The sequence below is a fragment of the Python bivittatus genome, unplaced genomic scaffold, assembly GCF_059951505.1.
Source record: "Python bivittatus isolate LINGU-HERP-01145 unplaced genomic scaffold, Pbiv_v1 ctg000800_np1212, whole genome shotgun sequence".
Taxonomy (NCBI): domain Eukaryota; kingdom Metazoa; phylum Chordata; class Lepidosauria; order Squamata; family Pythonidae; genus Python; species Python bivittatus.
Genome location: NW_028277105.1, coordinates 414487 through 430277, shown reverse-complemented (window position 1 = coordinate 430277; position 15791 = coordinate 414487). Strand labels below are relative to the sequence as shown.

General features: G+C 44.5%; 1 protein-coding gene across 1 annotated transcript; it reads right to left on the bottom strand.

Moving 5' to 3' along the window:
• Positions 1-704: 704 nt before the first annotated feature.
• On the bottom strand, positions 705-14511 carry LOC103065698 (zinc finger protein RFP-like). Its single transcript, XM_088128674.1, has 8 exons — positions 14306-14511; positions 13587-14006; positions 10898-10993; positions 10129-10359; positions 6755-6777; positions 5132-5250; positions 4597-4629; positions 705-2701 (listed from the first exon to the last, which is right to left on the bottom strand). Exons 2-8 carry the CDS (start codon positions 13998-14000, stop codon positions 2184-2186), a joined length of 1434 nt encoding a protein of 477 aa, XP_087984800.1. The 5' UTR covers positions 14001-14006; positions 14306-14511; the 3' UTR covers positions 705-2183.
• Between the last annotated feature and the right edge of the window lie 1280 nt (positions 14512-15791).

The following is a 15791-nucleotide window of genomic DNA, read 5'->3' as shown; positions in this document are numbered from 1 at the left end:
GAAACACTGGTCTAAGGTGTAACAATCAATGGGCAGGGATTATGGGAGCTGTATTCCAAGACAGCTGGAGGGCATCACTTTGCCTATTCCTGATTTCATCCCTAAACCAACGTTATCTTTCCAGCCACGCTCCTGCCCTGTGATTGGGGGGGAGGCTGTCAATCACAGATTTTCCCAGCATTTCCGTGCTAGCTGGAAGGGCAAAACTGCAGCTCTCCCAAAAGGTTGGGAGTCTTTCATGTTGCGAAAGGCAGAGCCAAACCAGGATTGCCATTGTTCTTCTTCTCCTTCAACAGTAGCCAGTTATCCACTAAATCGGTGAACTCTATCCCTTCCCAAACAAGGGCTTTAAAGAAAAAAGGTAGAACAAATCTGACTATTTTTGCTTTACCATTAAATTACAAAAAGGCCTTTTAAAATGCAAAAAGGCCAGAAAGCCAAAGAACAGCTTGACTGAAATGTCTAACGGGTGGGATCGCACCTTGAGCAAAGTTGTCATCTAATTTGGTTGGTGGTGGCTTGGTTCATTGTATTACTCCAGCCATTGGGTCTCTAAAACCACGGTTCATCACTTAGCGTGATGCATGAACCTAACCAGTTATGATTTCTTCAACAAATCAGGGATAAACAAATCCAGTCAGGGTTTTGCTGGCTTTACAAAGGGTTAGGGTTAGAATGGTTGGTTTGTACAGATCAACCGGCCATCCACACGCTGGGTAAAAGTCTGTGAACTGATACTTTTGAGGAAAAGAAATTTTCAATGCTAGGACACTTCTCAACATAAGTGCATGTGTTTTATTTATTACTTTTACAGGTAGCCCTCGAGTTATGATGGCAATTGGGACTGGAATTTCCGTTGCTAAACAATGTGGTTGTAAAGCGCGATGTCACCTGACACCATTGCTTAGCAACAGCAATCCCAGCAGTCCTGGTTGCCATCGTAACCCCAGGACCATGCGGGTCATTAAGTGAGGACCTCACGTGAGCGCAATGTGGGAACAGGTGGGAGTCCAAGGCAAGCAGGCCAGGAGGTGAGGCCTATGGGCGGGTGCCGTGGCCAGGTGCTACAGAGTGTGGGTGGGCACGGTATATCTCTAAAAATCATGTGGAATCTTCAGTGATTTAAACACTTCTATCACAGAGCAACAATACCAAATCCAACCTATAGCAATATCAACCTATAGCACCACCAAGGTGGCTTGTCTCGTTTGGCTCAAGGTATTAGTTCGAAGTAGCAAATTCAGCTTGACTGAATGATTCTGTTCTTGGTGTTTCAAGAGAAAGAGAAAAAATTCTCCTTGTCCACTTGCTCCATTCCATGCATGGTTCTGATTACTAATTTGGATCACTACTCTTAACATTTATTAATACTATATGCATTTATATTTTCTTTTTGATAAGTAGTTTAGCATAATAAAATTAAAAAGAAGCCAGTGAAGGAGAAGGCATGGCCATTAGACGGAGAGGTTCGTAGAGAAGGCATTTCTGCTGGGTGTCCTCTGAGCTTGGTTGACTAGAACTTGTGCTGTTTGTGACATATGTATCACTTTTACCCATGTAATAAAGTTATCTCCAAAATCCATTTTTTGCAAAATTTCAAATAGAAAAATCCAGTCCAAACTGTCAAATGCTTTCTCCATTTCAAGAAATATCAACATGGTAGTTTTCCATTATATTCTTCCAAATAGTCTAGTATATTAAGAATATTTCTTAAATTGTCCCTCAACTCTCTTTCAGGTGGGTTTCCTCAATGATCTTCACGCATAAAGTCCTGCAAAACACCTTTCATTCTTTCAGCTAAAACCACAGTAAATATTTTGTAGTCATGGTTCAGTAAATAAATGGATCATTTTTTTGGTAAAGTAAGATCCTGTCCTTCTTTATGAATTAAACCAATATTCGCTCCTTTCAAATTTTCTAGTATTCATCCCTTTTCCAAAATAGTTAATCATTTTTTGCAAAGGTTGTATCAGTACATCTTCAAAACACTTATAAGAAGATGCAGGTAATCATGAGGCACAGCTTTGACACAGGTTCTGTGTAGGACACATCCTCCCTCCCCCAAGCCAATTTCCATTTGGGGCAGTATTTATATCTGTGCAATTTTGCTCTACAGGCTTTCAGAGATCACTGCTTGGCAAATACAGATTTTTCCAAAGTTTTCTCCATGTATGTCCCCACTTTTAGGGAGAGAGCGTCAGACAGTCATCATTGTTCAGAGAGAAGGAGGGCAGAAGGGTCTCTCCAGCCAAGGGAGCTTCCGAGAACGTGTAGAGCAGGGCTGCGGTCTGGGCATCAAAAAAGGTCACCTGTCCCCCTTCACAGTTGAGAGAGATTCGGATGCTCTTGAGCTCCTCAGTTGGGACCAGTGTGGGGTATTTTGGGGGAAAGTTGGCCCGGTATTTCCCTTCCCATTTCCCAACCTCCCAGATCCCTTCCTCAGGACAAACTTCGATGTAATCTTTTCTGTTCACTGACTTTTTGGCAACCCCTACATACCATTCCTCCTTCTTTCCTACAGTGACTTCCCAGAAATGTCTCCCTGTTGAAAACCCCTGACAGCCAAGGACATATAGCCAATTTTCAAATCTCTCAGGGTTTTTGGGAAGGCATTGATCTTCATCAACTGCTCTGATGCTTTTACGATCTTCGGAGAGGACGAGGCCAGGATGGGCTGTGTCTGGATCCAGAATGACATTTACTATAAGGGGGAAGAGGAGGAAGGAGAAGAAAAAGAGCTTCAGCTGCAGGTCTGCTTTGAGTTGTGACTCCCAATAAATCAAATCTAGGGCCTCCTCTCTGAAAGGAGATCAGCTTCCAAGCACCCCTCCAGGACTGGAAGACTCACTGCTTTTTCACCAACACCTAACCTTTGCCTGCTCCTTCTGACTCTTCCTGCTGCTTCACACCCTCCCAGCAATTCTGCCCCTCAGTCTCATTAGCTTCCATCTTGCAGGTGGGAAGAATGGGGTTGGGAGCGAAGAGTGTTTGGCTTTGCCTTCAGTGAGTTCCTGGCAGGGCCAAGATGTGAACAGGGACTCCTCCTGGAGCATTAATTCAGAGGAGCTGGCAGAGCAAGAGGCTGCCATGTTTCAATCCTTAACTGGCAGAGTCAGAGAGGTCCACAGAGGTAATGGGCCCATTATGGAAGGGAAGTGTGATGAAGCTCCGCCCTTTCTGTACAAGCATCATGATATCACATGCACGTACAAAACGGGGGGATCTTGTGTAGGAACCAGGCACCTTTCCTTTCATCATGTTGATGGACCACAAGATGGAGGCAACTGGGCATTTTCCTGGTGCTCCATTTTGCCATTTGGTTTGGCCAACCGGACCGGATTCCTCTGCTCCCAATGACCTGGCTGCTTGCCAGTTCATAATGAGGCAGTGAATCTGACCCACTGCATAGAAGATTGATAACAGTAATGTTGAAGTAGAAAAGCAATCGAGAAGCAAACTCTTTGCAAAGTGCAAACCCTATAAACCCAGGGAGTGTTTTCTCAGGTCTGGTGCTGAGAAACAGTTGGGCAACCTTTTTAACGTTCATGACCCTCTCAGCCTTCACAACCTTTGAAATTTATTTGGAAGAAGTGCTTCTGATCTCAAATGAGGTCACAGCCTCTATACTAACTGTTTAAGCAGCCTAAAATTTTATACCCTTCCTTGTAAGGATGAAGAACTAAAGATGCTGCTGCTTCAAGGAATCCACTCTGACTCTTAAAGGAGCCACACCGTGTTTCAGGCTAATGCAGGAGAGTGAAACATGTCTGTCTGCTTTAATAATAGCTCAGGGGTGCTGTGTTCTTGCAAGGGTCAAAGTACTGATTCAGAATCTTTTCCAAAGGACATGCAGCCCAAAGCCTCATAAACCCTTCTCACTCCTGCCACACACACCCCACAGACACAGATCATGGCTCCTTTGTGCTGAGGAAGCCATAATCTGCAGGCTGCCCAGGTCTCTAGAGAGGACCATCAGAAGCTCCCAGAAGCCACCAGCTCTCCACAGGGCAGCTCTCGTGGGATGGGAGGGAAAGCCCCTTTGACGGTCCACCCTCAGCAGCAAAATATCCAGGACAGCCCTGTCTGGCTCTGCCTTCTTGCTAGCTGCTGGCAGGAACAGGGCTCAGCTCTGCTTCTGGCACCAAAGTGCCTTAGGAAAAGGGTATCCCGCTCCAGGGCAACAGGAAGCAGCACAGCTCAGCCATAATATTGGAGGGAAGTCAAGAAGGTGCTCAGGGCAGCCAATGGCAGCCTCTTCTCGATCACACCCACCAATGTGGAGGAGCTGGAATGGAGTCAAAGGCTGCCAAAGATGAAAAAGCTGGGGCCACCACCTTGGGATTCTTCCCTCTTGGAAGGATTCTCGCATTCATTATTGCTCAAAAACAAGAGGAATTCTATGCTCGTTTCAGTACCAATTTTTCCCCATTGTCCAGATAGTTCATTCTAAGCTGAGTCTGATTTCAGTTTTCTGGAATACCCTTACTGGATCTTCGTAGCTTTAAGGTGTCTGATCCTATATGATTTTTCTATTAAGGTTATGGGGATAAGAGTTTCAAATAGCAAGTGACAGAGATTCTTAAAACTCATATTTACCTTTCTGCAGTTGAAGTCCAAATTCCAGATTATCTGGGGAAGAAAAGGGAGAGATTCAGCATCTCATCATTGGAACTGGATCAACAGCAGGGCCTCCCTACAGATAGAGTCTTCTTTGCTTTCCCTGGCCTCAGATCAGGGAATAAGGAAAGCTAAATGCCATAATGTCCTCAGTGGTTTTTTTTAATCAAAATACAACTCCAAACTCTAACTGGCTACCAAAGATAAGGCCTATTCTGCTTCCCTGGTGATCAGTGCATGTGGTGTTGGGAAAGGAAGAAAGTCAGCCTTGACTAGATAGCAGTTCCTTTTTTTAGCCTGAACATCTTTAATGACAGAAATCAGAAAGCTCCTGTTATCCCTCCTTGTGCTCAAGATGCAGAGCCCTTTCTACGGAGAAATGAAGGTGTTTCTTCCACTGAGCCTGAAATCTATCCCTCTTTGATCCCTCCTGACACTAACAGAGAATCTCCCTTTGATGTTCTGGGATCAACATTTCATCCAGCGTAAAACCCCCACGGCTGTTTTTTGTTACCTCTGAATTGTTTCATGATGCCTTTCAGAAACACACTGATATCACTGTAATCCCAGATTCTCCACTTCAGCTCTAGAGGAAAAGCCACTGGAATCTTTGATGGCTTTTTTGCCTGATACCTGGTAGAGCGAAACAATGTTCTTTATCATCCTGTCAATAGAAGAAGCTTTCTAAAACATCAGATTGTGCTTGAGGATTGACTAGCTAATTAAATAGGGCTGGGCACCATGGCAACCCTGTGGATCCATAGCTGGATCAAAACTGCACGCATCCATCCTCCCCAAGCTAAGAGAGGAACCTAAATGAGTCCTGGGCCCTCTAAAATTCTTCTGAATCGCTTGGGCAAATGGGTGGATTGGGTCTTATCAAATTTGAAAAAAGCTAAATTGTGTGAGGAGGTAATAGTCTAGAAGACAGATGTAACATTCAGATTAATCTTGATTGACTAGAAGTAATTCAATGAAATTTAATAGAGAAAAATGCAATTACTAGTTGCAAGGTTGGCCAAATACAAACTGAAGTTAAATATGAATCCACACCGTGATCTACCAGAAAAGGTACATGAACAGAGGCAAAGTTTCCAAATCAGGGTTAGTGCTACGTTGTTCTGTGCTAAAGGGTCGAGTTTCATGCAGCACATTTTAAAAAGAATTTTTGAGGAGGCTCAGAGAATGGCAACCAAGTTGGCTGGAAATTCAGTCCTTTGAAGAGGGACCGACAATAAATGTTTAGCCTTGAGCAGAGAAGACTCACAGGGGATGTTGACTGCAGAACCAACAATAGGTTGTTCATGTCTCTGGAGGGGAGCCTCCTGCTTCGCTTCATCAGATTTGAGCAAACTGTCTCTCCAGTATAATGTTGTGAACCAGCACCCAGCTCTTAATCCATGGAGGATCTTCCCGCTTTGCCTCACTTGCATGGCAAATGGAGAAGCTCCTGTTTGCAAAGCAAAGTGGTCAGTCCACCTAGATAAGCCTCTCCCCAGGGCTCAGTGCTGCATTGAGACAGATCATGGTTGATCTGCCTTGACCGTCTAGATACCCAGAGAGGTGGGAATCCCCTTTGTAAGATGGGTTCAAGCAGAGGCGGGACAGCCCCCTGCCATGGAAGGTTTACTTTGGACTCCTGCAAAAGATCAGGGGTTGGATCTCGCGGCCTCCGTGGCCCTTTCCAATTGCAAGATTTTAAGGAGATGCATGCCATTCAATTCCGGACAACTTGGAGAGGATTGAAACTGCAGAAAGGATTAAATTATGATTTTTTTAGAAAAAAGAAGTACAAAATACTTCCTTATAGAAAATGGTTTTTCACTAAAAATGAGATAGATGGAAAAATGATAAATTATTTTGATAATGAAAATGAGTGAGAAATCCTGGAAACAAATATAATATTTTAGTATCAGAGGGTGTTTCTTATAATTAATAATAATAATTGATTGTGTCAAATATTGTTTGGGTTATGTTCGGTTCAAGTAGTCTGAGAAAATATCTACAGAGCCCTGAAATAAGTTATATTTAAGGTGAACTGCCAATAAATACAAGCAGAGCTTTCCAAAATGGGACCCAGCAGGAGGAGCTGCCAATCTCTGGGGTCATAAAGAAGAAAGAGGGTGGATTCACTTACTTCTCCAAGACGCTTCCTATGTCCTAAAGAAAAAGAGACAAAGACTGAAAGGAGCCATTTCCTGTGCAGAGAATTATATACTTAAATTCACAAAATAAGTGAGTGAATCCTCTGGACAAACACACACAGACATACAAAAAGTACCTCCATTTAAAAGAAAAGAAAACAAAACATCCCATTTGTCTTTTTCCCCAGCCATTCACCTCTTTTAGAGATGTATTATTTATTTTTACTTTATTGTCTTAGAAAAACTCTACCCAGCTGATATACAGGTTATGGTATATATAATTAAACATAATAGTAAAACTGCGGAGTCCTTGGGGTTCTCTGGGCTTGGCTGTTTTCTTGCCAACATTTCGTTACCCGGCTAGGTAACCTCTTCAGTGCTAGAAGGGAGTGGGGTTTGCTCTCTGTTTATATACAGCGGCATGCCCTGCCAGTGTTGGTGGGGGTGTGGGTTTGGTTTTGGTTTGGTTTTTCCCTCTGGCAGTTCCTTGATTAGTGTATTGTTTAATGCTTGATTGCACGTCTGGTGATAATCTTGGTGGCAACCTCTGCCCATCTGGATGGGGATTGCTGGTGAGGAGATGTTCTGGTCCTTTGGTTTCCTTTGTATTGTCTCTCTTGAATAGTGTGTCGATGTTGTTTATCTCTGTGTGCCTGTTGATGGCTGCCTTGTCTGAACACCAAACTTCCCGGAATTCCCTCGCATTTTTGGATTTAGCTTGGTCTAAGATGCTGACCATTTCCCAGTTGAAGCTATGGTTGAGTCTGGCCATGTGTTGTGAGATTAAGGAATTTCCATCATGTCTTCTGACTGCTCGTTGGTGTTCATGGATGCGCTCTGCCAGTCTTCTGCCTATCTGTCCTACATTGTGTTTCTTAAAGCTCTTGCACTGTATGTTGTAGATGACTCCTGTTTTTTCTTCTTGTGCTACTGGGCACTTTCGGTTTACTTAAGATATTTTGGAGGGCTTTAGTTGGTTTGTGTTCTACGGAGATGCCATGTGGTTTTAATAGTCTGTTGGTGGTTTCTGAGATGGTTCTGATGTATGGCAGTGTTATCCTTTTCATAGCTTGTGTTGGTTGTGTTGTAGTAGGTTGAGTGGCCAGGCACTTTTTGCTAAAGTTGCGTGGATATCCATTTTTTTAGACGATGTTGTATAGGTAGTCTGTTTCCTTTTTCTGCTGTTCAGGGTTGCTGCAATGTGTTTGTGCACAGCTCCTCTTGTGGGAGGTTGGGTTGTTACTTTGGTAATGTAGTACTTGATTAGTGGGGGTGATAAACTTGGGTTTCTAATTTACTCTTGTTTCCTCTGCTGATGAGGATATCCAGGAAAGGTACCATGTTGTTGTTTTCTTCCTCTCTGGTGAATTTCATTCCTTTGAAGATGTTGTTGATGGTTTCATGTGTCTTCTCTAGTTGCTCCTTTTTTATTATAACAAAGGTGTCATCTACATACCAGATCCATATTTTGGTTATACATGTGGGAGTGCTATGGCTTCTATGCGCTGCATTACAATCTCCACTATCAGTCCTGACAGTGGTGATCCCATGGGTGTGCCTCAGATTGGTATATTTGTCCATCAGACTGAAAATAGGTGGTGAGGCAGAGGTTGATGAAGTCCATGATTCTGGGTATTTCGATCTGGGTGTCTTTGGTTAGGTCGGGTGTGTTGTGTAGTACTGCTGATATGGATTCTTTCTCTAGTTCTGGGTTTGTGGACGTAAAGAGTACTGTGACATCAAATGAGACCATAATTTTTTCTTCATCTATGTGTACATCTTTGATTTTCTGGAGGCACTGTAGTGAGGAGTTGATAGAATATTAACTCTTCTCTGTGAGATGCCCAAGCTTTTTTGTCAGTTCTTTCGCTATGCTGTATGTTGGAGTCTCTGGTAAAGATACAATTGGTCGGAGCAATATGTCAGGCTTGTGTATTTTTGGTCGTCCATAGAAGCATGGGGGGATGGATCCACCACTTTTCCTCCGCCACTGTTCTTCCTTTGTGATCTGGCCTTTCTTAGTTAGGTCATTGAGGGTTCTCTTGATTAGGTTGTCTAGTTTCTGTATTGGGTTGGTGCTAACTAGGATGTAGGTTTCTTTGTCCTCTAATAACTTTTTGGCTTTTTGCAGGTATTGTGATTTATCCATAATAACTGTGGTTCAGCCTTTGTCTGCTGGGAGGATGATGATGGTTTGGTCCTTCCTTAGCTGAGTTGGTGTTGATACCATGTTCTTCTGATCTGTGGTATGATTGCCTTATGTTTTGTTGGGTCTCTGTGTTAAGTCCTGTAGTTTTGAATGCTGCTTCTAGGGCTGCATAGAAATCTAGTTGATTGACATTGTCCATGTTATAGTTGAGGATTTTCTGGAGGATATTGTATTCTGCTATGGATAGTGGTCAGCTGGACATGTTGATTACCCATTCTGGTTCAGGTGCCTCTTTGTTTCTGGGGTTTGAGTAGTTTAGTTTGAAGTCTTGTTTTTCTTTTCTCTGCTTGTCTTTGGGACGTGTTCTGGATGGTGGTTGTCAGTATATTAGTATGCTCTGGGGTCATGGTCAGTTCTAGTTGTTCCTTGAGGTTGTCTATTGTACACTGGCACTTGTTAAATCTGTGGTGTGCATCCATGATCGTAAGTCTTACCATTTTGCGGCCATTTTGTTGTGCTATTTTCCATCCAGCTGTGCTGTTTATTGGGGGTTTGTATCTGACGCTGGTGGGTAGGGTATGCTGTCGTAGGCATTCATGAAGAAAGAATAGTTGTTCCTTGGTGGAGGTTTGCCTGCATGCAAATTTCTCCCATCTGCATGAGTAATGAAATGTTTGCAAGAAAAGAACCAAGCTCAGAGAACCCCAAGGACTTCAGAGTTCAACCCTGAGCTACACATATTTGCCTCTATTGATAATAGTAAAAAGAAAAGAATATTTAAAAAAGAAAATAATCTATCAATAGAATAGGAAAAAATCTGGCACTGATGCTTCTAGAATCAATCTCTGAAGGCCCTTTGGAAAATCCAGGTGGTTACAACTCTGTAGAAGGCCCTCAATGTGGGGGCTCTTCTTGCCCTGGAGATTAGGCTGTCCCACAGGAGAAGAGACCCTCCAAAGAACACCCACCACCACGTGCCTTAGCAGTCATAGGAACCCTATGCAGGCATCCTGAAAACCATTAAGAGCCTAGAGATTGTGACCAGCACTTTGAATTCTATTGCTTCTGCATGTCCTGGTTTTTCTGAATTACGTCTCCTGACATATGAGCCATTAGTCTTCATATTTTCCAATTTCCTTTCCATGGAAAGAGTCAAAAAGAGTATTTCTGTGGTGGGTCTAAACCACTCCACTCCATCATCTCAAGTTCATGCCTTACCTGTAAGAGTTTGCTTGCTGGCCACTGAAGCTTCTCCTCTATCTCCTGGATGAGATCCTCAAGAGAGGAAAGTTCCTCAATGTGTTTGGCAAGCCACTTGTCCCTTATTGCCATAATCTCCTTCTCCGTCTCTTCCATTCTGGCCAGCAGAAGCTTCTCCTGTTCTTCCAAGCAACGTCGTAGTTCTCTGAACTCAGCCACTGTGTTTTCTCTCTCTTTTTTGATTAGGTCCTAGAAGAAGAAGATAGAAAAGGCAAAAGTCATAACTATTATGATAATTAAACAGATTCACTGAAGAGTTCAGGAATGAGATGGGAGAGTTTCCTAGGGAAAAAACCCTTTTGACTTTTCAACTGTTTTGGCATCAACAAGAGCAGGGGGAAAGGTTTCTAAAAACCAAAAAAGGGTTCCACTTTGAAATGATCTTTCATGAACATTTTCTGTAGGAGATCAGGGCATTCCAAAATGTAGGTGGAAAGAAAGTTTCAGTTCACATTTTTCAGTAAGGTGAAATATGGTTTGCATTAATATATTATGCAAAGTGAACCCCTGTTTTATAAATCATGGTTTATGTATATATGCACTTAACCGAACTTTGACTCATTCAGCCAATTGTGATGAATAATCCATGGGTCACCCCACTCAAAGAAACGTTCTTCCATCTTCTGAAACAGATTCAGGATGGGTTCACTTCTTAGGAAAAGCGTTACTGACAAAGAGACCATGGTCTGTTAGCCCGGAAGCTCATCACCCCTGGATCAATACTTACAAGCATCTGCTCCATTTTTCGTTCTGTTTCTCTTCTGTATGTAAGAATTTTTTCTTTCTCCTCCTTCTGAGCCTTCAGGCAATCCCCAACCTTGATCTGAAGAGAAAATAAAGGTTCTGAGTTTCTTCTCTTTTTGAGGTTTTCAGTAAAGAAGTACTTGTGAGGGAAAACCTAGTTATAAGATACGATGCTTCTTTTAGGAATATCCCCCCCCCAAAAAAGACTTCACAATGGCAATCTTTTTTACCAAACAAATAGGTTTAATAAATCCCATCCTATTAATTTCCATACATCATGGAAAATAGGGAAGGAAAACAAATACATTCCCATGAAATTTGTATCCAAATTGTTTCTCAGGCCCTTCAATTTCACACTTAGGAACATTTGGGAGAGGAGACAGGGGTAAATGTTTTATTTCTAAGATCCCAAAAGCAAGGGGGGAGGCTCCTTTTTAAATGGCACAATCAAAAGCTCAAGTCTTGAATGTTTGAAAAGTTAAACACTTTCATAACTAAATCAAGGAAGTCATTTTCACAAGTGCAAAATGACAGTGTTGCTAGAGAGTGTTGCAAAATTATGGCTTGGGCCGGAGAGGTGAAGGAACCTAGGAGAAAGGCCTTAAGTTTCTCCAACACCCCTGCGGAGTGTTTCCTTTTCAAGAGGAAAGGGGAAGGTCGATTATCCCGAGGGGAAGTAACCAAGAGGTCCCACTGTGCTATAAACCCATTATAGAGAAACATCTGTCTTTTGCCAGCTCACTCTCCCTAATTTTGATAAGGAGGATCTAATCTCAATCTCAGTGAGAAGATGAGTTGGGAAGCTAGGTGGAGAAGGAAACACTGCTGGATTTTCTTTCCAAGAACACCTTTGCTGTTCTCCTCGATCAAGATCATCATGGAGCCCTCAACAGCCCTGAGTGCAGACCCCAAAGAAAAGTCCTGCTCGGGTAGGCCAAGGTCATCTTGGCTCAACGTTTTGTTTCTCAGAGGCCCACCTGATGCTTCTCAGGTGCCGCAACCAGGAGATGGAGGCAGCTCCCTTTCCTGCCATTCTTTCCCTTCTCATTGGGTGGCTTTGGGCAATGACTCCATCTTAGCCCTGCCTACCTCTCAAGACTGTGCTAAGAGGAAAGGGGAAGGTTGACAGTCCTGAGGGGAAGTAACCAAGAGGTCCCACCGTGCTATAAAGAGATTATGGAGAAACAGGTGCCTTTTGCCAGCTCACCTTCCCTAATGTTGATAAGGAGGATCTAATCTAAATCTGTCTAGAAGTGAAATTTCATTCACTCAGACCTGTGGCCATGGAGAGTGAGACCCCTCACTTCTTCACACTTGCTGTCTTTCATCTTTAATGTTTTATTGATTTTATTTTAATTTCTTTGGTTGATGGTTGTAAGTCGCCCAAAAGTCACTGAGAGTCATACAGCATACGAGTTTAATTATTATTAATAATAATGATGAAAATAATCCTCCTTGTCCTCATGGCTTTCCAATTCCCACAGCTGTGCATGGCACCACTCAGAAGTAGCCCACAGAGTAGGAAAAAATGGATTGATGATGTGACATCAAGTCAATGTCACCTCTCAGCAACCATATAGATAGATTTACTCCAGGGGGTGGAGTCAATGGCACTCCCCAAATTAATAAAACCTGGCATGAAACATGAAATCCCTCATGGAAAAAGCATCAAGAGAATCATTGGTGACTGAATCAGCAACTCCAAGCTGGCAAACCTGGCTCTCTCTCTCCCCAGTTCAATGGACCTCCTCGGCAGTGCAGAATTAGAGCTCTCTTCGTGCTAGTCTTACTTTTACAATAGAGGTCTAGATCTCTTTCAAAAGAGCGCTCAACCTGTGCTTCAAAAATGGGTTGGTTGCTCCTTCCGAAGATCCTGGGCCATTTGGAGCCCACGTTGTGCCCAACTGGGGCCTTCCAGTCAGGCGTTGCTCAGACCGATGCCCCTGCAGAAGCCAGGGGTCTGCAGACAAAGCCCAAATGGCAGTGGGGGGCCTGCCCAAGTACTGGGAGGGAAGGGGGCTGCCCCCAAGAAGATAAGTGGCCAACAGGAGGTAGGCACATCGCAGCCCTTGACTATGTCATTGACCTCATTGTTGACCAAGGTCATACTTTGCTTCCCCCACCAAAATGTGTTGGGAGCAAAGCAAAGATCTTGGAAATAGTGGTGGATAAAAATGAGAGGGTCCTGAACAAAGCATCGTGTTCAGTGACTCTTATTACATTTCATACCTAAGATGGATTGACTACATGATCAAGACCTAATTCAGAAATGCCCTTTGATACTGATGTCCTAAAATGAGCAGACTTCTCTGGATATGTCAGAACTTATAAGTGAATAATAAAATAAAATAAGCTAGAAATACTGGTTTGTACACTCTTGACTCCCACCCCCATCTGAAAGAATCACCACACTTTTAGGAATGGGCATTTGGACCTTGCTCTCTGGAGAAGGCTCTGATGCTGGGAGAGGAGGAAGGAAAGAGAAGAAGAGGAGGACCAGCAGCAAGGGAGATGGACTCAGGGATACTGACAATGGGGGCACCTGAAAGACAAGGTTAGGGACAGATTGTCATCAGAAAATCTATCTCAGTGGTCACTAAGAGTTGACAACTTGTTCTCGCAGCTTTAGGTCTCCACAGTGATTCCTCCTTGCCCTCAAGGCTGATTCTTACCCGATACTCCTGGAGAGCCACCTCCTCCAGAGGAGTCACCCGGTGGTCCCTGTGCTCTCGGGCTCGGTCGCAGACCACGCAGATGAGGGTCTCGTGGTCCTGACAGAAGAGTTTGAGGGGCTCCCGGTGCATCCTGCAGAAGCTCCCTCCTTCCTCGCCCCGAGGGTCGCAGCGCTGGGCGATCTCCACCACACGCGCCAGCTGCCTGTTCGCGAGGATGTTCCTGGGACAAAAGGTCCGTCTGCACTGGGGGCAGGAAGCCTCCGACGGCGATTCCCCCCAGCTGCGGGTCAAGCAGCTGCGGCAGAAGTTGTGGCCGCACTCGGGGATGAGCACGGGGTCCTGGAAATACTCCAGGCAAATGGGGCAGGTGGCTTCTTCCAGCAGGTCCAGCACGGGCGCCCCGGCCGCCATCGCCGCCTCCTCCGCCGAGAGAGAGAGAGAGAGAGAGAGAGAGAGAGAGAATTAGTTTCGCTTCCCTTTGAAAGTTAGTTTCGCTTCCCTCCTTTTCCAGCAGATCAGATGGGAGGCTTCTTAAAGGAGAAAGGTTTGAAAAAACAACCAGAGTGGGCAGAATCAAACGTTCCTGGGACGGAACCCCGATCAGTTGATCCAGCCAGCCTGTTAAAGGGAAAAGTGTTTTTAAAAACTGGGGAGAAGCAAACATTCCTGGGACGGAACGGAGGAAAACCTGGAGTGAAACAGGCTGCGACAAGCACCTGAGAAAGGCCAAAATCAAACTGGTGCTGCCATTGATAGGACTCCGCAGAGAGAAAGGAGAACGGCCGGGTGAAATCATAACCTTCCTCTCTTAGGCGTCCGATGCCCCCTTAACGCCCCGACGACCATCCGGCAGAGGAAGACCCGCCTGGACCACCCAATTCCCAGCCAGCCAGTCAGGAGACGGAGCAGGGAAAAGAGCAAAACTGGGCGAAGTCAGTTTCGCTTTCCGCTTTCCCTTCTGCCTGACAGCAGCTGATCGCCTTTCCGGTCTGCCAACCCAGGAATCCCAGATGAATCATTATTGAATTACTGAATCTCTAGCACGTGCTCACTGACTGGGTGCATCAAGGAAAAAAATCTTAGCTATGGAACCAGCTGAATTCAGACCAGCCTCTGCAACAGCGGGCATTTTTCTCCTTCTATCACCTGTCTGTGACATATCTCAGTCTCCCGGGAGTCTCCCTCCAAGTCCCCTTGATAGACATAGTACAGTGCTGTCCAAACTTGGCCACTTTAAGATGAGTGGACTTTAAGATGGCTGGCTGGGGAATTTTGGGAGTTGAAGTCCACTCATCTTAAAGTGGCCAAGTTTGGACAGCACTGACATAGTACTAACACCGCCTGTATTGTGAGGTTGGGATAACAGAATCTTGTAAGTCTGAAAGCATTTCTGCCCTCCTTTAGTTTTACTGTATGTTTCAGAAATCTAGGGTGGGTCACTTCTGAGACCCTCCCCACGCCCCTTGTGCTTCTGCGGGCTGAGATACCTTTTCCATGATGGTGGTCTAGTCTGTGGGTCTTCCTCCTGTCCCCCCAGGTCAGTCCCACAGACTGTTGCACCTAAGCACACATTTTTCTGGACTGGTCCCAGCATGCAATACCGTGTTGCTTATTCAGTGATCCAGACCATGAAATCTCTGGAAAAGTGCCACAGTTCTGGCTGAAACAATGGCAGTCAAAATTTGTTGGATTTGAAGATATTCCAGGTGTGTTTAGTTTCAGCTGTGAGTGGGCCTTTATGATCAATGTTTTGTATTTTAACTTTTCATCTACGACTGCACGTTATTTAATAAATACAAAGAATGCTAAATCAAGACAACAGAGGAACCATGATGGAAAAATACTCGAGGTACCTATAGAGTCTAAAAGGCAGGTGAATGCTGGAAGATGGGCTTATAAAAATGTTATCACCAGCAGTCCTTTCACCAACTAATTTTGCTCTCATCCTCCAGGCCTTGCAAGGAGCTTCTTCTGTCAACACAGCTGTGGAGACCACATCTGTCATGGCTTCAGCCCCAGCATACATGAATGTGAAGGCGGAAGAAGCCAAGTGCCCCATTCACAAGGGGCATCTGACAGACCCCGTGACCCTGAACTGCGGCCATCACTTCTGCTGTGTCTGCATCTCCACCTTCTGTGAGCTACAGAAAGAGATCGGGACCTTGGAGCGCCCCATCTGCAAAGCCAAGATCCAGAAGGGGA